Source organism: Protopterus annectens, chromosome 17.part0, assembly GCF_019279795.1.
Source record: "Protopterus annectens isolate FY-2018-M chromosome 17.part0, PAN1.0, whole genome shotgun sequence".
NCBI lineage: Eukaryota > Metazoa > Chordata > Ceratodontiformes > Protopteridae > Protopterus > Protopterus annectens.
The window spans coordinates 389,083,472-389,111,136 of record NC_056751.1 but is presented as its reverse complement, the minus strand read 5'-3'; the positions used below and the strand labels follow the sequence as shown (position 1 = coordinate 389,111,136).

Here is a 27,665-nt window from a genome sequence, read left to right as displayed (position 1 = left end):
TCCACACCCAAAACTTGATTTATATCATGTTAGAATCTGCGACAGCATCAGTCAACAGAAGCACAGAGAGAATATGCCTGCCTCAGGGGGTCTATGTCAGATGACTGACTTTTTGGAAACTTGAAAAAATATTGGAGACACCATAAAATTGAGTTTCCGAAAACTCAAACATCAAAAAAACACAAACATCTATCTTTTTTACATTTTTGCAGGGGGGGCAAACCCCCTGCACCCCCACACCTCCTGCAAAATATATATACCAACTCAGAGATTGCACTACAGTGAGGAAAAGGGTAAATGTCCTGATCCTCACTTTACCACAATCTCCATTCAAAAGTTTCGAGATTTAAAAAACTTGATCATATGGTCTCGACCTGATGGAGTTAGACTTTCTGAAAACACAATCAGCTGATAGGGATCCGTCTCTGGATAGCATCATAGCATCAATGTTTCACCACACCAGGCTCCAGTAGAATTCAGCACTCCTCCACTACCTCAGCAGTTTCTAAGTCTTAGTAAATACAGGGCATGCTAGCCTAATTGCACACTGGTTCCCCTTTATAATCTCAAAATGCTGAACTCTCGAATTTCAGTATCCCGAGACCATAAAGGTGAAGTTTCAAAATAGCTAAAGTGCATATCTCGAATCCGCACTTATGCATTAACACTACATTATGTGAAGTGTTTGGCTGGGATGGCATCCGGAATTTAAGGTGAGTGAGTGTATGTGAGTGTTTTTGTAAGTTATACGTGTGGGTTAGGGTAGGGAGGTGGAAGTATGAGTGTGAGTGCTAGACGTGTTAGTGTTTGTGTATGTGTATGTGTATGTGTGATGTGCACGCACGCGCGATGGACTGTAGAATGTGTGGGTGTGAGGTTTTCTTTTTCTATTTGTGCGATTTCGGAGTTGGTATATATAAGATGGGGGGGCGCAGCCCCCCATATGAGGGGTGCAGGGGGGCTTGCCCCCATTCTCACATGTAGTGTAGGGTTGTATAGTTTGTGTGGTGTGGGTAGAATGGTGTGTGTGTTGTGTGGGGTATGTATGTTCGTAATTGTGTGTTTCATGATTTTGGGTTTCAGGATTGTGAGTTGTTTGCCTTTATAGTTTCGAGATACTGAAATTCAAGATTTCAGTATTTTGAGATTTTAAAGGGGTACCCTGGATATGACATGAGAACCAGAACAACAGGACATTAGAATGCAATATAAAATATGTAATACAGAAATAAGATGGACTGCAGGTAACAAAGGGGTTAGGAGGAAAGAAATTGCCAGAGGTAGAATCAGTCATGTAATGGCATCTGTTCTCTCACTACTGCACTCTATTACTGCTGGTATCCCTTTCACAAGAATTCATGCCTTATGGGTAGACTACTAAGCTATACAGTTAAAGTGTGGGTGGAAACACCAACTGTTACATTCTGAAAAAAACGAATGCTACAAAACTCTCTCTTAAAAGTTGCTCAACTTGCAATGTAAATGTGTGAATTGAAGACTGACTGTCTCACAAATTTCCTTTGTTAACATACTGATGAAGAAAACTGCAGAAGCAGATAGCCACAATTAAGAATACTCAGCACTAACCAAACTCCAAAGATACCCAACTAAAGAATCTTAACAGAAATGAATACAGCCCGATACCCACTGCAGCCTCCAGCTCTTAAACAGCAAAGGACACAAAAAACTGATCCATCTTCCTATGGGAACAGAGTCAAAAGCAAACCATCTTCAGTTATTTGATGCCCTAAATAAATTCCACTGCTATCCTCCTCCAATGGATCCTATTACTAAAGCTGCTGACTAGGTCTCTGACTTCTAATCACACTTAAATAGCTGTACTGAAAAAGAAGTCTTATTTGTAAAACATATAATGACAAATTTAAAAACAAACCCCCTGTGGTGGAATACCTGTATAAATAATTTATATAACAAGACAGCAGAATTATTTAAAGATTACAACAGATTTCATTCTACTTACGTTAACAGCACACCTAAGCAAGCTAGTAACAGAGCTTAAAGTAACCAGCAGGAAGCTCAAAGCTGATACTGAACTTAAAATAGCTACTAAAGCCAAAAATAACTACAAATCCTCCTTTAATTATGTTAGGAAGTTAAGAATTAACATCTAACAATGTTCGGAAATAATCCACAATAACAATGTCCACTCTGACCCAAAAGGAAATAGCAAATATCTCAGATGACAAATTCAGGGCAAATTTTACTCCACCCACAGTTATAGTTATTCCACAGATACCACAATCTCAGCCACTCCCTTAAATTACTATGGAGCAAGTTCTCTTAGGCTTCTCAAAAGCTAAAAACATCTCACCCATGTGGCCTGATAATACACCATTTTGCCTGATTATCAGTGCCACATATGGCCTATCTGAACCTCTTTAATTTAAGCCTATCCACTGGTTACATTCATGAAGCCTGGGAGACAGCCTGTGTAATGCCATTATAAAAGGGTGACCAACTACAGTTCCTGGTACTACAGATCCATTAATCTGTTTAGCCTCATATGTAAGGAGCATTTTACCTCAGACCTCATTAACATGGACACTGAAAATATCTTAACCCCCGGACGATCAACAATTCAGCTTTATGAAAGGAAGTCTCTGCTTCTTTAACTTCATTAATTTATTTGAAAAAGTAACTGAAGACATGGATAGAGATTATGCAGTATATACAGTACATCTGAACTTGGCCAAGGCCTTTGACACTATTCCTCATGCAAGCATTATTGACAGACTGTAAATCTGAGTACAAGTCCTTATTTTGTGCAGTGGATACTTAACTGGTTATCAGAAAGAACCCATGTCGCAAGTGCTACTTCTTAAAACAAAAAGGTGACCCAGAGGTGTCTCACACAGCAAAAGGACCTAGGTAGAAATCACAAAGTAAGCGCTTTCATGAGGCACAGTAGCCAAAGCAGTCTGATGAAGTTTGGCTACTGTGCCTTATGAAAGCACTTACTTTGTGATTTCTACCTGGGTCCTTTTGCAGTAAATTATCATGTTTTTAAATTGCAGCTGTTTGGTTCAGTTTTTCTTTTATATATCATCAGTCCCATTATTGATCATAATGCACCTTTTATATGAGAGCTCCATACGTCGGATAAAAGGGAATATTCCATGAAAGTTTCAGGACTAGCTCTAGTGGGTCCCGACATTTCAAATGGTTACCAAACATATCACTCAACTTCAGAAACCTCAGATATTCATAACTAAAAGTATCAGTGGCCTCAAAAAATCTCAGTTATCAGGACAGACAGATGCACTCTTTTTGTACTCAGTCTCTTATAGACTTGCTCTGTGAAGATCTGTATGTAGGCTTTCGGGCCATGTAACAGCCAACCCTCTTTGCCCTATTCCTTCACAGAATATTTAGCACCTCAAATACCCGAGTAAAAGAAATAAACCTTCAACAGCAGATAGGACATGGTGTGACAGATTCATATAACATATCTCTTACTTTAGGGAAAATCTTCCAGTACACGTCAAGCAGAGTAGCATGCTTTCCCCCTTCAAGGTAAACTTAGATGATTGGATGGGCAGCCTCAAACTGTTCCCCTAGTCTATATTGTGTTCCCCTCCTTGAAGCGGGAGGGAACTTTTCAATAGGGCCTTTTGGCTATGCATGTAAAGGTCTGCAGATTAATTGCCTAGTACTTACCTATGAACTTTATAACCCTAGCAAAGAGTATACACACACAACAATCTCCTAGTATCTATACAGTGCAATAGCCTCTCCTGGATTATGTAGATAAGGATAAAAAGCTTGAAACTGTTTGATCTGACAATGTAATGTCTGATATAATCGTGTGCATAAACATGGGAATAATGGATAAAACCACTATGTCCTAATGAAATAATCATGCAGGCAGGCCATGCAGATATGACGCATTCATTTCTGAACTGTAAAAAACTGACGTAACTGCCAAAAAAATAATACCATTTCCAAAATAAAAACTTCAAAGAAAGCAAAACAGGCCTTTATCAACATTATAAATACAGAGTTCAGTCACAGAAAGGAAGAATCCATTTCATAACTGGTCAAAAGATCCACAGGAATGGGAGGAAGCATGTAGAGTAGAATTCTCATGAAGGTTTTGAAAGGCAAAATGTGTTCTCATGCAAAACTTTGGCAGGTATACATTGCACCTGCTTGCAAAATGTCCTTTTCCTAAGATCCCACATAGGCAATAGATCTCGGGAGAGAGTCTCTCACGTATGGCCCAGACCAGCAGTGCAACCTAACTTGTTAGTGCTTCCCAGCACAGATGCAGATTTTTTTGATGGAACTTTTGAATTATGGCCTTACAAAAAAGAAAAAAAAAATCTGAGATTATTGTGAATTACCATCTGCAACTTCTGTGTATATGTGAATAGGGCCTGCATGTCCCCCAGTTATGTAAAACTGAGTACGGCACTATTTCAGGAGACCATGGCTGCACGAATGTCCCTAAATGTCATACACCCAATACCTGCAGAATAACATTACCTCCTGTTTTACTTTTAGAAGCATCAAAGTGGTATGTGATACCCTCATCAGAGGGATTCTTGTCAAGTCTGATAATCTCAACAATGCACTCTACTTTCTGTTCTGAATTTACAACTGGTGACCCAAGGCATGACTTGTTTCAGATAAACTGCATCACAGATTAATTATTTTGGTTACGGCAATTAACTCTATAAACCATACTGCAGAAAAAAGGCTTTGATTGGAAAGAAATCTCAAACTAACAGAATTCATAGTACCTTGTAGTCAGAAATAAAAATCTAGCAGACTACCTTAATGAGAAGGAGGCTTCCATCCTTGGGCTTCTAAAGATACTTTATGAAGGAACACAGGATTTAACTGTTGAATTGAACTCCTGTGCAGAATGTTAAACTATTTTCCCCCTTTACAGACAGAAGATAGAGAGAGATTGCTCTGTCTCCAATTACTTTCATTGATATTTCAACTGGAACATCCCTTCTGCAGCAGACTGGATGCAGCATGTTTTCAATATTAACGGTTTGCAACAGCTTTTGGTTTGCTTTCTGGCAATGACTACTTCTGGCTGCAGTTTAGAATGAATTGTGAATGCTCATCAGTGTTTGTGCAACTTGAATGTTCAGAAAAACAATTTCTATGTACAATGAAAACGCAACCTTGTTGTCCAATCTTTATACCAGTGATGGAAAAAGCCTACTGAGACTGTCACAGATGGTATACAGCAGCTTCATAGGATCATAGAAGGTTACTAGGCTAATGGCCCTGGGGCCATTACAAGCCTAGCCAAGAGTTTATCCCCAAAAAAGAAAACTCAGTCAGCACTTGTCACCCCTGTCAAGTGAGGGACATAAGTGGAACCCCAGGTACAAATTTGTGGCTTGTCATCCACTCATCAAGGTTGCGCTTGAAGAGGGTCAGCGAGGTACTCTGTTTATTCCAGAGATGGGGCAGCCTCTGGGAGATCAACCCATCTCTCCAGCGGGTTTTGTTGATGTCGTATACAAGATTCTTTCAAGTGGGTAATGTGCGAGGTGTTGGACTTACGGATATGGAACATCTCTAGTAGGACAGGGTTTGAGATTGCCTTTAGGTGAGACACAGATCACCTCTGAGCAATCTGTATGATACCGAGTAGAGTGATAGTGATGTGAGCCTGTCCACACAGGACAGGTGTTGGAGGCCATAGATTCTCTTTGCGAGACACTTCTGTGGCCTTTCCACTTGGTGCAGATGTTTGGAGAAGTACATACACATAGGGCATTATACTCAATTATTGGTCTAATGAGGGAGGAGTATAGAGAGGTAATAACCTCCTTTTTTCTGGATGCAATCCCTTTACTTATGAGATGAACCAAGTAAATGGCTTTTCTGACCCCTGCCACTACATGATGGATGAATGTGAGATTATCAACCCGAGTACACAGGTCTCGCATCACAGGTTGTGTGTTTAGGGGGTTGCCGTTGATATGGTAATCAGTAGGGGCCATGTTTCTGCCAAATGGTATGATACATTTTTTTTGCATTTAGCTCAAGACCATGATTTTGGCACCAGTCATTAGTTGCTGTGAGACCCTCTTGCAGTATGTTAATATCATTTGGGGAGTCAATGACAGCAGACAACTTACAGTCATCCGGAAACTTTGTCAGCCACAGGCCTTTTGACTTTGCCTGGACCTCTGAGAAGTAGATGCCAAACAGTAGGGGGTCCAGGACAGATCCTCGGGGAACTCCACTAATGACAGGTCTGCTATCGGAGGTGGAGGTGCCTATTTTGACCTTGAGGATCCTGTTGGTGAGCCATTTGGCCACCCACCTGATGAGATAGGGATTTACGCAAGTTGTATTAGCTTTTGATAATGCCCAAGTGGGGCATTGTGTGAAAGGCCTTGACCAAATCAAGGTAAGTTGTATCTACTGGCTTTCCCTCATCCAGAACCTTGGTGACCATCTCAAAAATGTCAACCAGGTTCAACAGGCAAGATCTGCCCTTGACAAATCCAAACTGGGTTGGTTCAAGTGAATGGAGATTGCCTATGTCCTTGTTTATGTGATCCATAATAAAACGCTCCATGGATTCATAGATCAAACTTGTCAAGCTAAAAAGCGATAGTTTCCAAGGTCAGTAGTGACACCACTTTTGTGCAAGGGGATGACAATGGCAGTTCTCCACTCTGCTGGAAAGAAGCCTGTACTTAGGCTGTGGTTGAACAGTGTGCTCAATGGCGAAGCCAGTTCTTGCTGGAAATGGTTCGGAATACAGCCTGGGATACTATCAGGTTCCATGGAAGCTGTGTACTTTGCCTTGGATAGGGCCTTTAACACTTGATCTACGGACACATGAGGTGCAGGACAAGTATCAGGGATGTCGAAAGGGCCTTTGGGGGAAGACGGGGGGTGAAGTTTGTGCTGAACCTATCTGCTAGCAGGTTGGCTAATTCAACAGGAAAAGTTTAAGTGATTCTGTTAAGTACTAATTCAGAACAAACCTGGGCTTTGCCATTATGTTCCTGATGTAACTGAAGAAGGCTTTGTGGTTTCCCTTTGTTTCAGAGGCTAGTTTTGATTCATAATTGGCTTTGGAGGTTTTCACTAGTGATCTAATTTGCTTGTTGAGGCTAAGAAGGGAGTTTTTCCCATTTGGAATTTGTTCCTTTTTACCCTTGGACAACAGCTTCTTCCTTTTGTTGTAAAGCCTGCTGATAGAGGATGGCCATCAAACAGGTTTAGGTTTCCTTCAGAAGCAGGTTTTAGTTCTGTTGGATATGGCCGAGTCCATGCAGTTGTACAGGTGCTTGCATACTGCATTGGCATACTGTTCAGCATAGTTGCCTGCATCCTCTGAGGGTGGTGTGAAGCTACATATACCCTCTCTTAGGAGGTTGTAGTCAGCTTTTAGAAGTTTTTTAGCTTTATTACGGCTGGGGGTGGGGTGGGGGGGGGGGACAGAAACTTAGAAAGAGACAGTCCAATGATCTCATCTCACCAGGGAAGAACATACTATGGGAGTGGTGCAGCGGCCGCCTATGTTGGTGAGAACCAAGTCCAGAATGTTATCTCCTCTTGTGTTTGCAGTACAGTGCAAACAAGTGCAAAAAATATACTTATCAGTTGGTATATCCCATGGTTATAGAATCCAACACAGCCAGTAGTTAGCTCTGCACAAATTCACAGAATGGAAGTCTTTGTACTAGAAGTACAACCTAGACTGGAAATATCCTGGATGGAAAAGGCTCCATTGCAAAAAAACAGAGTATATCTATCATTAATTCATGGGGTCAGCACCACAGGCTGAAACTTAACCCAAAGAAATTTATTACTGTTCTCTTTAGGAAACAGGTGGCTAGGACATAAATGGTCATGGGGACCAAAGCCTATTATATATCTATGACACTGTGAACCCACTGCCAAACCACCACAGACAAAATTCAACTTATTTTCAGTATTTGAACCATGGTGAAAGTGATGGTCAAACTACAATCAGTCAACTTATTTTTTTTGTCTTACCACTTACCACAGAAACTAATGTAAAATGGACCATCTGAATGGCTTTTATAAGAAATTGTACACATCCATGGAAACACTGATGCTGAATGCCATTTCAAAAGCCTCAGGCTCCCTTCTGGCACAATATGGCTCTGACTAGTATCTCCATCACGTTCCATTTTTCTGATGGTCATGATATGGGTCCATGCCTCTGATATTAGACACGTAGAGATACAGGAAATCAAAGACAACAGGGACTCTTAGTGGCATGGTATGCAGGGCACAGATATCCTCTCAAGAGTCTGTAAGATACTGAGAGCAAACAGAGTTTTTAGACTCTCTTAGTATCTCACAGTATTAAGTCTAAAATCTTCTTGTTCAGGAACCTCTAGGCATCTCTAGTTTGATATGTTGAGTAAGGTACATCCTGAAGGGGACACTGTACTCTATAAATTGGTCTAATCAGTACTGAATATAAAGGAATGATGACATCTTTAGAGCTGTATGACATACCCTTAGCTTTTATTTGTGGAACGTAAAATGATTTTCCAGCTGCAGTTACTATGTGATGACTAAAAGAGATGGAACTGTCAAGCCCAAGTACTCGGGTCCTTGAGTACATTTTTGTTTAGTAATGCAGTATTGTCTATACTATATGCTGAGGACAGGCGCTGTCTGCCATTATTAACGCCCACCCCTCCTGGCATGTCTGAAGGTCAGTATCCTGTTTCTCCTTTTAACCTGATGAACTCGGGGATCCTGAAGCACTGTAGCAACTACCTCATGTACACTGACAACCCTCTCCTCTTACATCCCAACACTCAGACTTGCAAGAGATGCACTTATATATCCAAATTGGAAGACACGCACTCTCCTGCCAAGACTGGAATAGCTGGTCAAGAGGAGGTCAACACTTGCACCACATCACATGGAACACCTAGCCCTCCAGAACACACACCAGCACTGCCTTCACATAAAAACACAAACCACAGACTTACCTTCATGGAGGGTCTCAATAAAAATCTACCCAAACAGCAGAGACCTCCAAAGTAAAAACGCACTTGACCACCACAAACAACACTAATCACGAGACACATAACTCTCCTAAACAGTGTGCCACTCAACCAAAGCCCCTAAGGCAAAACAGCACGCCCAGCACACTAGTCATAGATGACTCAATAATGAGTCACATTGATGTCCCACTCACTAGGTTGAATAAGGTGAAAGTAACAGCCAGCTGCCTGTCAGGTGCCAGGATCCGCCACATAATGCACCCACTCAGGTCCCTCAACAAGTACAAATATGACTCTGTCATTGTACATGTGAGTGTGAATGACCTGAGACATACCTCCCTGGACTAAATGAAGGGAGACATGGAGGAGCTCTCGGATTAGGTAGCCCAGGCGGGTATGACCCTAGCCCTGAGCAGCATCCCACCATCACCCAGAATGATACCACAGTACAAGCAGAAAATGATTGATTTCAACAACTGGCTAAGTTTTTGGTGTCATTCTAAGGGGATCCAATATCTGTCTGCCTGGGATGACATGACTGACAGACCTCGATGCTTTGCCAGAGGTAAGGCTCTTACCACCCCTATAGTGCCTTTTTTAGGCGGTGTTCCAAATACCAAATTCCCACCATAACAGCTACAAACAAATGCAATCTGAAGGTCATGCTGCTCAACACTGGAAGTCTAAATCTCAAAATGCACTGGCTCAAAGCACTCCTTAAAATGGAGAACATCGACATTTGTGCTGTAACAGAGACCTGGTTCAAGGTAGCAGAAAGCACCCCTGCACTACTAGGCTATAACTCATTCCACACCTTTTGGCCCCAGAACTTGGACAGAAGCTCCAAAGGAGGTGGTGTTTCCATATTCATAAAGGATGTGCACACCTCCAGAATGGTAGCCCAACATAACGCATCAGAGATACTTCAGGTGCAGCTAATATTGGGTAGGACAGCGATTCAGGTTGTAGCCTGTTATAGGTCCCCAATAATTTCCCAAGACTCACACTCCACATTCCTAAACACCCTGGAGAATATTAGGGTCCAACCTAACACTCTCATACTGGGTGACTTTATCTACCCCACCATTAACTGGGAAAACTACTCATGTACCAATACACTTGCCCAACGTTTCCTAGAATTCATAAATTCCAGTGCCCTGGACCAGCTCGTTCTTACCCCCACTAGAGGTAGCAACATCCTTGATCTGGTCATTATTAAGATGGGTGACCGTTGCTCTACACCAATAGTCAACTCCTCACAGGTTAGATCCGACCACAAACTAATCACCTTGGAAATCCACGTCCCTCCCACCCCCACTGCAAAGGTAACCACCATGAAAAACTTCTCCAAAGCTAATTTTGGGCTCCTAAAAACAGAGGTGGCTAACTTCACGGCACCCATGCAAATGGAAAATAGTTGCATGACCGCCGAATCATACACTGATGGACTGTACGAACACGTACACAAATGCATGGATCTCACCATACCCAACAGAACCAAGACACTCTCCTCCAAAAAAAGGAAGCCAATCTGGTAGTCCCCTGCCATAAACAAACTACAACAAAAGGAGGAAACTGATGCGGAATAAGGTGAAGTCCCAGGACTGTAAAAACTCCCTCAGCCTCTACAAAAAGTTGAGATCCCTCATCAAATCCTCTAAAGCTAGCTATGAAAACAGAATTGCAGCAGATAGTAAAGATAACCACAAGGCCTTCTATAGTTATGTAAAGAATCTCCACGGCAATAACCAGATTTGCTCTGAGCTACTGCACAACGGTACCTCCTATACACAGCCAACAGATATTGCCAATAAACTGGCTGACAGATTCAGTGCCAACTTTACCCCTCCCCCACAAAGGATGAATAATGACACCAGTAGATTGCCAGGCACCCAGTATTAGTGCTGCACAGGTTAAAACAGCACTGTCCAAGGCCAAGAATACAGTTTCTATGGCACCTGACAATACCCCTAGCTGTGTTCTACATGAACTACAGAGTGAACTGGCACCTCACCTGTGTGCCCTGTTCAATCACAGCCTCACCTCAGGCTTTGTCCCTACCGAATGGCGCACTGCTACAATCATCCCTCTCTACAAAGGAGCAGCAACTACAGACCCTGGGAACTATCACCTCATTAGCCTGACAAGTCTGATATGCAAAGCTATGGAACACATCACCATGGACCTAATAAACAAGGATATAGGGAATCTCCAAACAGTGGATCCCACACAGTTTGGTTTTGTGAAGGGTAAATCATGCCTGCTCAACTTGGTCGACTTCTTTGAGTCAGTCACCAGAGCTGTGGATGAAGGCATGGTGGTTCATACAGAATACCTTGATCTGGAAAAGGCCTTTGATACCATTCCCCACTCTCAGGAATCAAAGAAAAACTCAGTAAGCTAGGCATTAATCCCTATATCACTAGGTGGGTTGCAAACTGGCTCACAGATACAACCCACAGTGTGAAAGTAGCTGACTCCAAGTCAGACTGCTGACCACTCACGAGTGGAATCCCACAGGGATCGGTCCTGGGTCCTCTCCTCTTTGGAATCTACTTCTCTGAAGTCCAGGCCAACACGAAGGGACTCTGGCTGACAAAGTTCACAGACGATTGCAAGTTGGGAGCCATTATTAACTCCCCATGTGATGTTGACATCCTACAAAATGGCCTCACCAAGACCAATGACTGGTGCCAGAACCATGGCCTTATGCTCAATGCCAAAAAAATGTGTAGTCATCCCCTTTAGTAAAAACCCAGTTCCCATGAATTACCACATTGATGGTAGTCCACTGAACACAGGTGGTGTTCTAAGAGATCTGGGAACACAGGTTGACAGCAACCTCTCTTTTGACCTCCACATTGCCACTGTGGTCAGAAAGTCCTTCTATGTGGCACATTACTAAGGGTTTTTGCATCCAGGAAGAAAGAGGTCATAGTCTCCCTCTACTCATCCCACATTAGGCCAATCATCGAGTACAATGACCCATTTGGCATGTACCTCAGTAAACACCTGCAACAACTGGAGAGGCCACAAAAGTACCTAACAAAGAGGATCCTAGGCCTTAAACACTTGTCCTATATGGACAGACTCAAAAAACTCCAACTATTCTCTGTCTCATATCGCCTACTTAGAGGCGATTTCTGCTCGACTTACAAAGCCATGTCTGACCCAGCTCTGTTAGAAATGCTACATCTAAAGAAACCCTAATCCCTCCACACCACATGCTCCAGAGACCTCAACCTCATTACCACAATCAACAGAACGTGCTAGAGGTACAGGTTCATAACCCAGAGACTACCCATGCTATGGAATGGACTTCCCATACATGTCACACAGAGCATCTCACTGGCCCTTTTTAAGAGAGATCTTAATGAGTGGATGGGAAATAGAAAATTCACCCCGGGGATCACTCCAGTGGCTCTACTCGACAGAGGCACTGGGAACCAAGGTCGGGTGGCACTGTCATGGTAATCCTATGGTCTAGGCTTGTAAAGGCTCCAGGGCCATTAGCCTAGTACACACCTATGAACCTAAATAAAATGATACTAAACCTTTTCACATTTAATTTGAACCTACTTTTGGTATACTAAATACAAACAAAGGTAAGAGCATTCTGAAGGATAGAAGTGTCAGAAGTGGGTGTTGATAATAAACCCTTGTTCTCAGTCATCTGTAAACTTCATTAACCAGAAGACCTGGTACTCATTTTGAAGACTTTACTATACTTTTTATTGTGTTTGTACAATTCTGGAGGTAGTATACAAAGAGATTGGTGGTGGTGGTGGGGCATAGCCCTGATATAAGCAGTCACAGGAAATTTGCCCCTTGGGGGAAAAAAAAAGACTGCTTTACTGATGTTGTAAGACTTTAAATGTTACTGCTTCCATTTTTTTTTGTGTTCTGACTAAAGGAAATGTGAAGTTTCATAGTAAACCCACAAGGCACTTGATAATAACTTGAGAAGTGAAGGAAAGGGCAAACTGAGATATATGGGGGATAGGGGCTGAGTAGCTGATGGAAGGGCCAGATGGAGGTGGCAAAAAATCAACAGGCCATCCTGGTTAAAATGGAAGAACCAACACTTTCTAATTAAATGTTCCTCTTTCTTGATGAACTGTTATAAAGCAATGTCAGCATGGAAACAATTTAAATTGAAGAATTACAGTAAAATATGCCAAAAAATGAGTATGAGTCATTAAAGCTGTAGCTTCATAGAAGGAAAGCTTTCAAAGAATGGAATATTTTTAGGTTATTTGGCCTATTTCTTTGACTATGTCATTATACAAAGTATATTAAAATTCTTTCCATGACAGAAATGCCATCACCTATAAAGCAAATCCCTATGACTGGCAGATGCTTAATTATTAGATGTTTTATATTTTGCATTTAGGCTCATTGGCTAAATCATTTTTTTATAATCTGCCTGATGAAAGGCAAGTTTGTATTGCCTGAAAAGCTTACAGTTTTGTACATTTCTTGGTTTTAATAAATTTATGTTTTCTTATTCAGGTAATTTCTGTTGAACTGTAATTAGCATATTTGGTTCCAGAATGCTGTGAGTGAGCCATGTTGTCTACTTTCTCTGGGCCATATCTTCTGGGATTTGGGACGTTTTTTTGTAGGCTATGAAAAGCTTATGAAACTAGACATGGGAATGGGGACATAAAAAAGTGAAAATGGCTAGAACCATCTTTACAAGACCAGACTTTGTGAGTCTCCTCTACAATTTAGTGCAGTGTCACAGAAAACAGATGGAGGAAAAAAAAAAAAAGGAATTCTAAAAGTGTGGGCCTGGCACACTGCTAGGTGCATAAAAGGGTGATTCAAATGGCGAAAATAAGGATATCAGCAACTTGTGTAATATGCAATACGATCAGGATAGGATGGGAAGCTGCTTGCCTGTTTTTGTCATCTTCCATGGTGCAAAGGACAGGAATTTCCTAGCAAGAGTAGTATAAAGATGAAAGGACATTCCTGGAAAGCAGGAAAACCATTAGAAGGGAAGACATAATTCTATAGTGTAATACTGTGACTACATCAGCATGAAGTATCAGAGGTCTAAATAAGTTGCACCAAAGAGAAACAAAAGAATCACATTCTACGAAGCCAGACACAAACCAATGGCAGGAATTGCTGATGTAAGCCTGTGGTGGTATCTACAGCAGGCACTGGGGAATTGCATTCTACTTCAAGAAAATTCCCTGTAGCAGGTACAATGCAGGAGGACGAGGTCTGTTGTAAGCTTGTCACTGTGCTATCCAGGATTATGGCGGAATTACCACAGAAGTACTTAACATACACCTTTATAGTACCTCAAGCACTGAAGGGCTCTTAATAATTAAAGCCAATCAGAAATCTGCTGCTTGGGGATAAATCTAACTAGTAGTCTTTAGTCCTTCCCATGTTTCTCTCATTTGTTTTTACCGATACTAAAACGCATAGGTTCTCTCTAATTTGTTTTTATTTATTTATTTAAATTGCAGTTTGATGTTTATGGCAAGAGGAGCAAGCCATTGTGTATTTCATGGGACTGAACAAGGCATAACAAAAATACAAAACCTTCTGGCAGATAAGGACCACTTTCTCACCAATTCAAACAATTTCTCTGCCAGACGGATGAACTTCAGATCTCAAGTAACCAGTGCTTAATTTTATTTTGTTCCTGCATACCTCAAAAGAATGATCTTGTATCTATTACATGCATTATTAAATTATGTTGCTGTTTCTGATCACGATGCTTCTGTCTTTTCAGGAAGGCCATGCAAGTCACCTTTTCATGAAATAACAGTTCCTTCTGACTCCCTCTACATTTTCACCTTGTAACTGCAATCTATAACCTCTTATTTTTAAGCAACTCTCTCTCTTTTTTTTTTTTTAAATGAATGTTTCCCACTTGCACTCCTAGGATTCCCTTCGGATACCTTCTTTCTATCACAGACCATCTCTGCCTTCCTTCTTTGAGCCTATACAATTAAACTCTTGTAGTCTGCCTAGCATTTAACAGAGGATGCTCGTTTCTGGACAGAAGAAGAATGACACTACGATAACTGTAAAGGATAGCATTGTTGAAGCAAATTTCAGTTAAGCCAAACACAGCAGCAAGCATGGTGAAACACATTCAAGATACTTCTGAAAAACAGACACGAAACAAAATCTGCCTTTACCTGTGTGACTTCTTAGTGCTTCTTTAATAGTTATAAAGTTTTTCAAAGACTTGGACATTTTGCAGCCAGCAATAGTCAAGTGACCAGTATGAAGGAAATACCGAACCCAGTGATCATTCTCAAAGAATGCCTGTAGTGATACAAAAAAAATGCATAGATTGATAAAATACTTCTAAATGAGCTGTGTTAGACCTCAACTGTTCTTTTTACTGAGTAACCTTATTCTGCTTTTATTTTTTTATTTTCTTAAAAATAATCATCTAAAGCACGTCAGGGAGGATGGGCATTTGTCTAATGCGTTCCCTCTGAGGAGGAGAAGCCCTTGGAAATAATGAATGCATGCTGGGAGGGATGAGGGTAGGTCATTAACCCCCCTCCCCCAACAGCAATATGAATAATGTGTGGTCTTAGGATGCTTAAATGCTCCTTATTGGCCCCAACCCTACTGAAGTAAGACCACAAGAGAGGTAGACCCGACATAGGATTGGGGCATTGGGACAAGCTGATGGTTGGCTGTGTGGGCGGGGCAAAAAATCCATATAGATAATCTTCTTTATGTTTGTCGCCTAACATGGAGGCAAGATAAATCTTCACGATGTCAGCAAACAGAGAATTGGTACATGACATTTTTTATTTATTTATTTTTGGCAAGAGAGAGGGAAATGGGGATTAGTACTTAATTATTCTCTTTCAGGAGAGCTAAATGAGCCATATATCCAAAGCAGAGAATATGGGTAGTGTCTGGATACTAGAGATGCATATTCAGGGACATGCATGTTCCATGTCAGTAACACTGCATGCCCTAAATATACTATGAAAGGGTTTTGCACCAATATCCACCCCAATAATCTTATGAAAGAAGAGGCTATGGAATTACCGTCTGGATAGCAATGATTAAGCCCAGAAAATAATCAGTGCACAAGGCATTTGTTAAACATGACTACTTATGCTGATACAAAGTTACAAAGTCTTCTTTACTCAAAAATCAGTTTATCGGAATGAAATATGAATAACAAACAGACCCTTGCTTAATCTACATTTTACTAGCATCAGCAAATGTGCATCTCTTCATATCTCTCCTCATCTAAGGTCTCAGAGTTTCTTAGACATCTTTTATTGGAATAAAATTATGTCCAAATATGTCATCAAAATAAGATGATATGTCAGCAGTGAACATTACTTACATGGTAATGTAGATTCTAAAACTTCTAATTTTGCAACAACATACAACAGGCCATGATTTTTCTCATTTTGCATAATGAAAGCCATGCTGCTCTACACAACTATTCTGCCCATCACAAATCCTGGAAAGTGAAACTTGCCTATTCAAGCTGGCAAAAACAAGTGTCAATAATAGAAAAAGTGTACTGCTGACTTTCTTTTTCATTGCATAATGAACAAGCATATACTTCAGTTTTTACCTTTCCTTTCTATATTCAGCTTCCTTTTTACTATTTTACAGAAATACAGCTTTAGTAGTACTTCAACTATATGTATCTACTTTGTGGTTCTTTGTCTATAACTGCTGAAATAAAGAGAAAAACAAAGCTAGCCTTAATGTCCAGAGGATGAACAAACTATGGCATAAGAAAAGGTACCACAAAATGGTAAGAAAGGATAGCAGAAAAATGTCACCGACCTCCCTTTCTAGCTTCTTTGCTTAGTCCAAACATTATGCATTTTCTGATAAAATGTACCTCTCTGCTAATATTGACTAAAATCCCTTTTCTAATTCACTGCACTTCAGTATTTGACAGCTTGCTTTTAACATACCTGATCATTTTAAACTTCGTGCACACATTTCTGCAAAGAAGCAATACGACACTCAAACTCCATTACATGTATAAAAGAAGAGATCCTGTACATTTTAGGGGAGCAGTTGGACATGACATTATAACATTTGGCGGTAGAATGTTCAGAGTGTATGGGGAAGCAGGCAGTTAGAAGGACCAACAGATAGAAGACCACTGTCCTAAACAACAATGGATGGTTCCCATTTACACTCCAAGGATTTCCTTAAGATACCTCCTTTTGTAGTAAGAAACTTTCAAAAAAATATTTGAACAGCGGCTTTTGGAAGGGATAAAATTCATTAGGGTGGGCAAGCAGAACCTCCATTATCAGGAGGCAGCATACAGACAGTTATGGAGTTGCCTGTATAAGGAAACAAAGTGCTCCTCCCATTACTCAGCATTCATGTCAACAGAGCTGATAGGGGAAAATGCACCTGCAACCCAGACACCAGAAAAATACATTGTCATATTAATGTGGTGGATCAAACCTGAAGAACAAAAATAAATAAATAAAAACAAAGTGCTAGCAGCACGAAATCCCATGCACTTCCAAACAAAATGGAAAGGAAAGAAAGTAAAGCAAAGGGAAGATGGAAAAAAAAAACAGCTGCTATATCTTCCAAGAGAGGGACATTTACACTGTTAAGTCACTGTCAAGTCTGCAAGGCTGTCCAGCACAATCTCCATTTATGTTCAGCTATCTTCCACCTCTCTGGAGTTTATACTTCAGTGTTAAGTGTTATATGGGCCATAACTACATTCTATAGTCCGGCAATATTTACTGAAGGGCAATGTATGGAGTAAGAGGAAGAGTGTTGTCATGACATGAAGATTTATGTTCATGCACCATCATCATCATCATCAACCCCCTCTTTTCTCCATTTTCAACACTGGGTCAGGGTGTCTCTTCAATTGCCGCCATCTCTCCTGATTCAAAGCTACTATCCCACCTCCAACAGTCATGCCTGACTGCTGAAGGTCTTCTCTCACAGAATTCATTCATCTCTTCGCTAATTCCCCTTGTTTCCTCTTGCTTTCTTCCTGCTCTTCCTAAATCTTCACCAGCTTGTCTTCTGCTTTCCTGCACATATGCCTGAACCACTGTAATTTGCTCTCTCTAATGCCCTCACTTTCTGCTCTGATGTCCTCATTTCTTCATCTGTCACACAGTGTGCATCCAGTCACCTGTCTCAGGCATTTTATCTCCATCACCTCTAGCTTCAACTGCTCTGCCTTCACTGTCAAGGTTTCTGTACCATACAGTAGTACTGGTGTTGTCACAATTTATTACACCTTACTTTCTGGCTTCTTTGGCATTCTTCTGTTATACTCTACCCATGACAAGTTGGCTGCAGCCCCTTTAATACTAGCTTTGAAGTCCTCATTCAAACTTCTTTTCTCCCCAACTATCCCTCCCAGGTACTTGAACCTGTTAACTTGTTCCACTATTTCCCTTCTATCTCAGTTCTCAGCTTCTTTGGATTTCATGCAATGTTTACTCTTTTCTTTTCCATACATGTTTGTGATGTAGCTCAATACATTTACAGATAAAGTCACAAGTAGTCCTTTTTTTGCTTCCTTTTCTTCTCACCTCTGCTGACTTCATGCCTCTTCATTCATGGTCACAATTTCCTGCTTCCTTAGTTACCCTTATACCCAACAGGCTTTGTAGTGCGACTTGTATCAGGAGAGTCTCCCAAATGGGAGAGCAATCTTACACACAGAGTCCTTTGCTTACTCCATGACAGGGATCTGGAGCTGCAAATGAGTTGCTGTCACACTGTAGCTGATGAGAAATGTCTTCTGGCCTACACTTCACCTCATATGCTGGACTCATCAAGTGGCTTGTGTGTAGGTGTGTGTGGGTGTGCACATAAGTGCATGTGCACATACGCATGCATATGTGTAAAGCAACCATGAAGCTGGCTTAAGGTCATAGCTGCTCAGTTGATTAGGCCAACCCCCTCTGCATCCCCACCCATGACTGCACAGCGATCTAGTCTTATAGCCCTGGCCTACATCAGGGCTCACAGGAAGACCTGCCCAGCTTGCTCCCTCCACTTCTACCAGGACAAGAAAGTCAATCTTCCTTGCCAGTCCCATTAGGCACCTGAGCTGTTAATCGAAGCAAGCTGCCTGAGTTGCAAGTCTGGGCTTTATCCCTCTATGCTATGGGCTACTTATAAAGTCTCTTTATGCTGTTGGTATAATTCAGAGGGATATGGGAGCAGAACCCTTCAGAAAGCATCTTTAGTTACTCTGCATTTCTTTTGTGTGCTGTTCAACAATGGGACATGCCACTTTGGGATTTGTGTTGCTTTTATTTATTTTTTAAGTGTTTAGGTTTGTAATTTGCATAATGAATTATCTTAGAGCACTATAAATCACCAGATTTTACATTTGGACAGTCCTAGAAGGCTTAACGACTTGAATTTCTAGAACCATGTCAAGCTAAGCACAAGAGGTACAGCCCAAGGTATATTACACTGACGGTATTCAAATAAATAACATTAAGATAAGAGGTACTACTTCAGCTAGAATGCTGATACACCTAAGGTTAGCCATAACATCGAGCTATATCATGTTGTCAAAGCTAGTACAGAATAGGAAGTCACTTCCACTGAATAAAACTTGGCTAAATCATGGAATATAATTTGTAAAACATAAGTACAGATTAGCATATGCTGTCATACCTATGAAGTACAAAGACAAAAAAGTCATAGGTCTGCTAGAATAAGCCTTGGCCTTGCCACAGATCTCCTTATCAGCTTGCAAACAGTAGAAAATAATAGAGCACACAACTAACACATGAAAATATGATGCTTCTAGGTCAAGGACAAAGAGACAGACAATTCTGGTTCCTTCTTTTACATTTAGAAAGAAAAGATAATATTCAACAACTGTGTGACAGGCTAATGATTTTTTTCCTATGACTAATACAGCGGTAGTGTTGTTGCCTCACAGCAAGAGGTTCTCCTGTTCGATTCACGGTTGGAGTGCCTTCTGTGTGGAGTCTGCATGTCCTCCCCGTGGTCGAGTGGCCACTGAAAGACATGTGTGAATGGGCGTGCCTTCGCTGAAGGTTGGGCTGGCAACTCGGCACCATAAAAATCGAATGCTAATCATTAGCGGACCGGAGTTCCGCTGTGGCGACCCCTAACCGGGAAAAGCCGAAAAGACAAACAAGTCATTCAAAATAAAACAAACCAAGTACCTGAACTATCCAACATTAATTCAGACTATTTATTTGAGAGGAAACTTGGGTAGGTTTGAGAGGTATCTAGGTTTCCAAGAAAATTTGATGTAGCTCTTCAAACCAGATGACGGGATCTTGTTAAGTGCTTCAAGCGGAAGCAACAATAACTGAAAATACTTTGCAAGACAAGTAGCAGTGCTTACATGATGTCCTGATTGTAAGGGAGATGGCAAATTTTACTAAAAGAAAATTCAAATTTTAACAGAAAACAAAACTGTATGTGAAGTTTAATGAAGTGTGTCCCACAGAAAGATACAGGATTAGCCAATGATATACTCATATACTTATAGAATGTCAACATGGTATTACACAGGAATTGAACAGAGTGCTGTGAGCTTGAATTTGATAACTCAGAAAGCATAGCACAAAACATTAAATTTGTCAAAGAGATCAGGCATCTCAATATACTAGGATTCAGGAAAGAAATCAAGCATAGCACAGTACTCTATAATCCAGCAAAGAAATGACAAATACAGTACAGTTTACTGATTTTTTGGTACAATATCCTAGGATCCTGGCAAACTATCAGGATTCTCTGTTCTAAAGGCTCATTTGTTACTCTGCCCCTGACCTTATATTGGGGCACAGAGAAAATTAAGTGACAGCTGGGGACTGCTGCTGTTATCCAAGAAAGGATTAAATGATTCTTCTGAAAGCTCCTACCACTCCCCTGTCTCCAATGGCTAGAAAGCCTGGTGCAATTCTTGCTATGCTGGGCCACTGTGTCTACCTGATTTCCCTCATAAGCAATACCAACTATGGTGCTCTGCACTCCTTGGCAGGCTTATGATCCCCATTTTCCTGCTGCATGAACAGCACCTATGGGAACATCTGCAGAGGGTGCTCCTGCCATGAGACTCTATTGATTCCCTTCCCCCAGGACTTGTGAGGACTGCTCACTGCCATACCTCCAAATAAGCTTTTCTACTAAGTGAACCCCGGTCATCTGGGATGTAGTCAGCCTACAGCTTTACATGGTATTTTGAAGTGTCCAAAAATCATCAACCAGTATCAAAAGCGATTACATTAGTGTGAAAACATGGTAAGTTTCATTTATGGCAGAACGCTCCTTGTTACAAATGTTGTCTCAGAACTTTAAGTGATTCTCCAGATGGTTAGCACTATGTTCTATAAAGCAGGGAATGAATGACAGGATATTATTTTGGGATACACCAGGAATTTCTAACTTCCACAATAAGAGTTCTGCAAAAAGAGTACAAGCAAAGGTTTCTTACATCCTGAATCAGAAATACAGAACAGATCTCACGATGCTACAAAAGTACAATGAGAATCGTCAGATCTTTGTTCATTTAATGATCGACAAGACTTTGGCTAGGGTGGGAGTATGTGTAATAATTTACCATAACAGGACAGTAACACAGCAACATACGCTCTAATAAGAACTTCTTAGTTGCATACTCAACAGGTAAGCAGACAGTTCTACATCTGTGTCTGTCCATACTTTGAAGCAATCCCATTCCTGAAAATTCACATCTTAAGAATTTATGCTGTTAGTGACTGCTTCACAACTCCTAACAAAACAGCTAAGCATCTCATTGTATAATAACATTAAAAAACTCACTGAGGTCATCATACTGAGAAAGTACAGGAGCTGAACGAAATAAATATGAAGACTAATAGGTTTTACAAAACTACTCTGGTCTGGAACATAGTGATGCAAAGATGGACTACAAATTAGCCCCAAAACAAGAGGATAAATGAATAACTGTGATTTGTTTTAAGTGATTCAACAATACCAAGGTGACTAGAACCAGGTCTATATTAGAACATCGTAGTTTCAGAACTTTGAATGTTCTAATATCGACCCCTATTCAGCGAAAGCTGAAAATAGCGAAGTTACAGAAAACCGAATTCTTTCCTAGGGAAAGAATTTGGTTGTCCGTTCCTGTCGCTTCGCTATTTTCAGCACTGTGGTGGAAAGTTACGGGTCGGGTTCAGGTAAGTGTGCGAGTGTGTGGACGTGAGGGTTAGGGAGGGTTAGGTGAGTTAGGGCACGGGTCAGGTAAGTGTGTAAATGTGTGGACGTGAGGGTTAGGGCGCGGGTGAGGTGTGTGTGCGATATTGACGGACCTTAGCGTTAAGGGGTTTGGGTTAAGGTAAGTGGGTAGATAGTGGTGTATGTACAGTTTAGTGTAGGGTTAGATGTAAGATTTTAGGTGTGTGTGGATTGCTGTTTGTTTGGTGTGCTTGTGTTGTGTGTATGTGTTTAGGAACAGTGAATTTTTTCCCTAGGAAAAAATTTGCCGTTCTGAATTTTTGATGTTTTCAGCTTTTGCTGAATAGGGGTCGATATTAGAACATCTGAAGTTCTGAAACTTCGATGTTCTAATATAGACCCCTAGAACCCAGGTGTTCAAAAAATGTACCTGCTAGTTTCACTGAACCCTTAGGATCTAAGGAATGGCTCTTAGTGTACACTTAGGCAAAAAACGAAGGGATCATGGCTTCTCCTGTGCAGCTGATTGCACAGAGTGAACTCTGAATGAATCTTGCTTGGCTTGCCTAAGTAAACTTTTACTTTCACAAAATCAGCATTAGGTTTACAAAGATAAATACTGGCAACCATATTATCAAAATGCATTCATGGATTAGAACACTTCTGAGACAAAGTAAAATAAACTCAGTTGAGTAAAACTGACAGTGGTCAGCAGCTAATGATGTTGAATCACAGCTCTTGATATTCCTGTTACATTCTCATGAATAACTGGAGGATTTCATGGAAGACAGCAGCAAAATACAGGAAACCTATGCTGCAGTGGAACAACTGCATAGAAAACTTTATTTTTTTCATTTATTTATATACTTCCATTTGTTAACTGGGCCTGACTGAGCACAATTTCACTTTTCAGTGGTGTCCGAAGGAGAAAAGCTACATATATGTATATGGAGGTTAACAGTATAAGAATTTTTGATGAAATAAGCACAAAAGAGTTGTATGAGAAATGGAGATATAAAACGACAGGTGTGAGATTCAAGTTGCTATATCCAGCTGTCTTCAGAATATTTCCCTAGAGGATCAAAAAAATTTTTGGAAGCCAAATAGGCTACGGAATAAAAAAAATTGTTTAGCCAACAAAGTGTGTACCAGCAAGAAAAAAGGGAATCTGCTTCTCAATCTTCTGTCAAGAAGAAAGGCCAGACACGCACTTTGCCAATTAAACCTCTTCCACTGTTCTAAAGAACAATTTCTAAGTAAAGAAGAATGAAGCCCAAGAGCTGACCAGAAGGATCAGGAGTACTATGGACTTCAACTAGAGATTATTGTTGGGGGATTGCAATGATTAGGAAGAAGACTAGCAACAAACAGGAAATCTGTAAAGCATTAATCCCACTATATGTTGCCTAGACATATGGACTGCAGTTGATGAAAAATACTAGATGCATGTTGACTGTGTTTAACTGTTAGAAGAGCTGCAAAGCACACACCCCTTTATGTGACTAATGTTTAGAAGGACACTGAATGGAGTGAACAGACTGCAGGTTAAACAGTTTTTGTTTTTATATTTGCATAAAAGTTTCCTGATATAAACTGCATGCTATTTTATACAGTAGCTTTGCATAGTTTGCAGTCAGAGGTATATTTGAAATGCAGAGTGGGAAGTTTATCAGTAACTGCTGTATATGCTACAGGTATTAAAGAATGAACTTTTTTATTTGTAATATATCCAAGTTTTAAACTGTATTAAGGCAAGAAAGGCTGGAAAGAAGAGTTTTTTAAAGTTAATAAATGTTGTGATCTTTGGCTGTTGGGAGGTTGTAAATGTGTAATGATTACAGTATACACAGAATTAAAAAGCAATTTCTCCTGTTTTATAGACATGGACATCTACTTTAATGGTTTTAAGTATAAAAAAAAAACAAAGTATGTAAACTGGTATTTCTCGCTTGAATCTGCAAAGTTACTACCTGGGGTTTTCCATTAGCACTTGCTTTGGGCTGAAGACAAGCAGCCTGCAAAGCACAAGCAATTAATCATGAGATGTCTGAGCTATGTTTTCTGATTAAAATCTATAATGCAAGATGGGATTAATATATAAAGGGATAATAAACAGTTTAATGAAAAAAATAAGTTAAGTTGGAATTGTGGTAAATGCATGGTTATACATGCAGTTGCCTTCCTAATATTCTTGGTACTTTAATGCATTAAGTACAGCACTGCCCAATTTAATTTATTTTAGGTTATCCACTGTACTACTTTTGTTACAGCTAAAAAATAATGTTTACTAAAGCATGCATGTTTTTCATAACTGGATGGGGAAAGAGTTAAGAACATATAGCAATCCATATAAATAGGAAAACAAGCTCTAGTACATGCATTAGCATGGTCAACCTTAACTTTAGAATATCCTTGGGTGCAACCACCAATCTGGGGAAACTGTTCCTATTTGGAGAAGACTTACTTTTAGGAAAGTGTATATCATTTCATGTGCTTGTGGTTAAAGGAGACAATTTTTATGGTTTAGCCTGTTTTTTTTCTTGATAGCTTTTATATGGGTTCTAACGGAGATAAGAAGCAGCACCTACATCAGCTTGCCAATCATTAGTGTGTGCTTGTAAGCTTCAAGATGGAACCATATATTTGAAAGAACTGTCATACATAATGTGAGGGAGTAACAGTTTATCTAAATGGCTACTTTGTCAATATTAACATGAAATGTAAATGGGCTTATGCCTATAGACAAAAAGCAGAGACTGCTGAACTATAAGTGTAGGGCACAAATAGCAATATTACAAGAGATGCATTAGAATATAAATACACATGCCAATTTAACTGATAAATGATTTCAGGGTGAACATTCAGCATAACATCAAGGAGAAAGGAAAATGGAAGTAAGATTGTTGATTTCAAGAGGGCCCCAACAATGACCGAAAAGAAAAAAAAAAAAAGACAATATGGGTAGATCTGTGCTAGAATGGGTTATCAGTAAGGGAAAAAGATTGCACTGGCATATTCCATCTAAAACTACTGTTATTGTACTTAGAGATTTGGAATAATATTATTTATGAGTGGGGACTACATCCAGATTTGCAATAATCAAGATGTATCAGGGGACCTAAAAGGGACAATACAACAGAAGGCAAACTTTCTGAAGAAACTTATAAAAATACTTTATTTGAAAGATGTGAATTCAGTAGCAGGAACTCAAATAGAATGTCTATAATATTCCCCGATATACCATAACTGGGCATGACTGGACACAAATTACATTTCAGGTGAGCATGGCCATCTAATTTAAGCTTTGAAATGCATCCGTATCAGATCATGCACCAATAAATCTAAGTTTCAGACAAGGGTAAAGAAGCAAAAATGAGACATTGTTTTTTTTTACTTATTTGATTAGAAAAGAGAAATTTAAGAAATGTGTAGTGGGTACAATTCAAGAGTTATTAGAGAAAACAGAAATTACTTCACAACGGACAGCTAGTGAGCGAGATAAAATGAAAATGGGCTATTAAGTATTGCAGAAATAAGACAGAAAGAGACATGGAAAAATGGGAAATATTTAGAAGGGCTGACAAAGTTTAAAGCACTGAAGAAGGAGAAGAATCTCATAGCATCATATGCCAAGGCTAGAGGAAGATGAGGGTCAACAATTATTATCTAAGATAGGAAGAAATGAAATAAAAGCAGTGATCAATCATCAGGAACTTGTCTAGAAGCAGGTGGCATGCCTTTGAAAATCTGGAAGATAGGAGGGAAGACAGTGGCAAAGATATGGATGCCTTTATTCAAAAATAATTTAAATGGGGGGTACCAATATGTTTGAAGAAAGTTGTGGTGGCAGCATTAAGGAAAGAGGGAAAAGCTCTTCAGATCTGGCTTTATATAGACCCACTTCACTTTTAAAACACAGTTACAAGGTGTTTATATCTGTATTAGCCAAGAGAATAGCAAACATATTACCAAAATTGATGCATACGGGTCAATGCAGTTTAGTGGAGGGGAAGCAAACATTTGATAATATTTACCAAGCAATAATGTTTTAGAGGGAAGTGAACTTTAATAAAATACAGCTATTTTTAGCAACCCTTGATGCAGAAAAAAACATTTAACAGTCAATGGGGATGTTATGAATAGTAAAAAGGTAATATGTATGTTCCCTGACAGAATAACATGGTTAGTAAAGATGATACTGAAAGGATGAAGTAAAAAATTAAAGCAAGTTGACTCCTCTTTAATAACCAGTATTTGAACAAAGGAACCAGGCAGGGATATCCTCTATCTTCTCTGTTATGTGCTTTATTTATCGTTATTTGTTAACCAGGTTAGTGCACTGATCTACTGACCCTTTTTGGTCATGACCTGAGCTCAAAGAGCAGAAAAATATAGCCATAAAATAACATTTCTGATAATAACAGTGCAAGTTGCAGTGTTTAAGTAAAACAAATTTACCACAGATTACAGTATTCAGTAGGATTGTGAAAGTAAAGACAGCGTGAATATAACAGCAATTACAATGTTTTAGCAAGGATGATTACAATAGTTTACAGTATTTTATAGTATTTAGATATTTATAATATTTACATGATAGGGCCTTTTCACAATATATATGGTATTATACATTACAGATAAGGCTAGTGGGGTGCTTGACTGGATTGTTATCCAGTATTATGAAACAAATGCAGCTGACTTCTTCCTGAAGATGACTTTTTAATGATGTTTTAAATGTTGATAAAGCCTGTTGGTCTCTTAAGTTATTTCGTATTTGTTCAATATGGCTCCATATTCTACTTATATTTCGATCCATTAGGAAAGAAAATAAGATATTCACAAATTCAAGGATATAACTGATGTGGCAATCAAGAAACGTCAGCTTTACTTGCATCTGATATTATTTTGTAAATCCAGAAAATTCTATTATGGTTTTGTAAAACATTCTATGACAGTTTCAAGTCATTTTAGGATATAAAATAAATGAAAATAAACAAAAGCATTAGTGATAAACTATGCATGCACACATGAACTGTTTCAAAGATACAGATACTTAAGAAGACAAGATAATGTAAATTATTTAGGTGTACTGATTAAAAAAAATCTGTTATGGTAGCTATGGACAGATGTGAAGCTAAACAGAAAATTATACAAAAATTAAGAAAATAGAAGCTCTTGATTATGAATGTGGATAGTAACATAACCAGTAAAATGATTTTAGGTTCTTTAGTCTTATATACAGGTCAGGCATATTTCTATCAAATGGAGACCTTGTGGATGGCAATAAAGAGCTGAAAATGTATTTGGGATGGAGAAGAGGGCAAGACTTATGTGGGATAAGCAATTCTCCCTAAAGAACAAGGTGGCCTAGAATTACCTGATTTAAAGGGGTACTTTAAAGCTATGCAGTTAAGGCTCATATCCATAACTTAAGCAGAAGATTTTAAATCAAAGTGGAAAAGGATGATGACATGGAGACATGAAATATAGACAGAC

The 27,665-nt window shown here is 39.7% G+C and overlaps 1 protein-coding gene across 1 annotated transcript in view; it reads right to left on the bottom strand.

Annotated features, from left to right (window-relative positions):
* Positions 1-27,665, bottom strand: part of CARS1 (cysteinyl-tRNA synthetase 1) — a 736,066-nt gene that overhangs the window by 280,444 nt on the left and 427,957 nt on the right. The window contains exon 13 of the mRNA XM_044059397.1: positions 15,167-15,296. Coding sequence (XP_043915332.1) covers positions 15,167-15,296 — 130 coding nt within the window. The remainder of the gene's footprint in view (positions 1-15,166; positions 15,297-27,665) is intronic.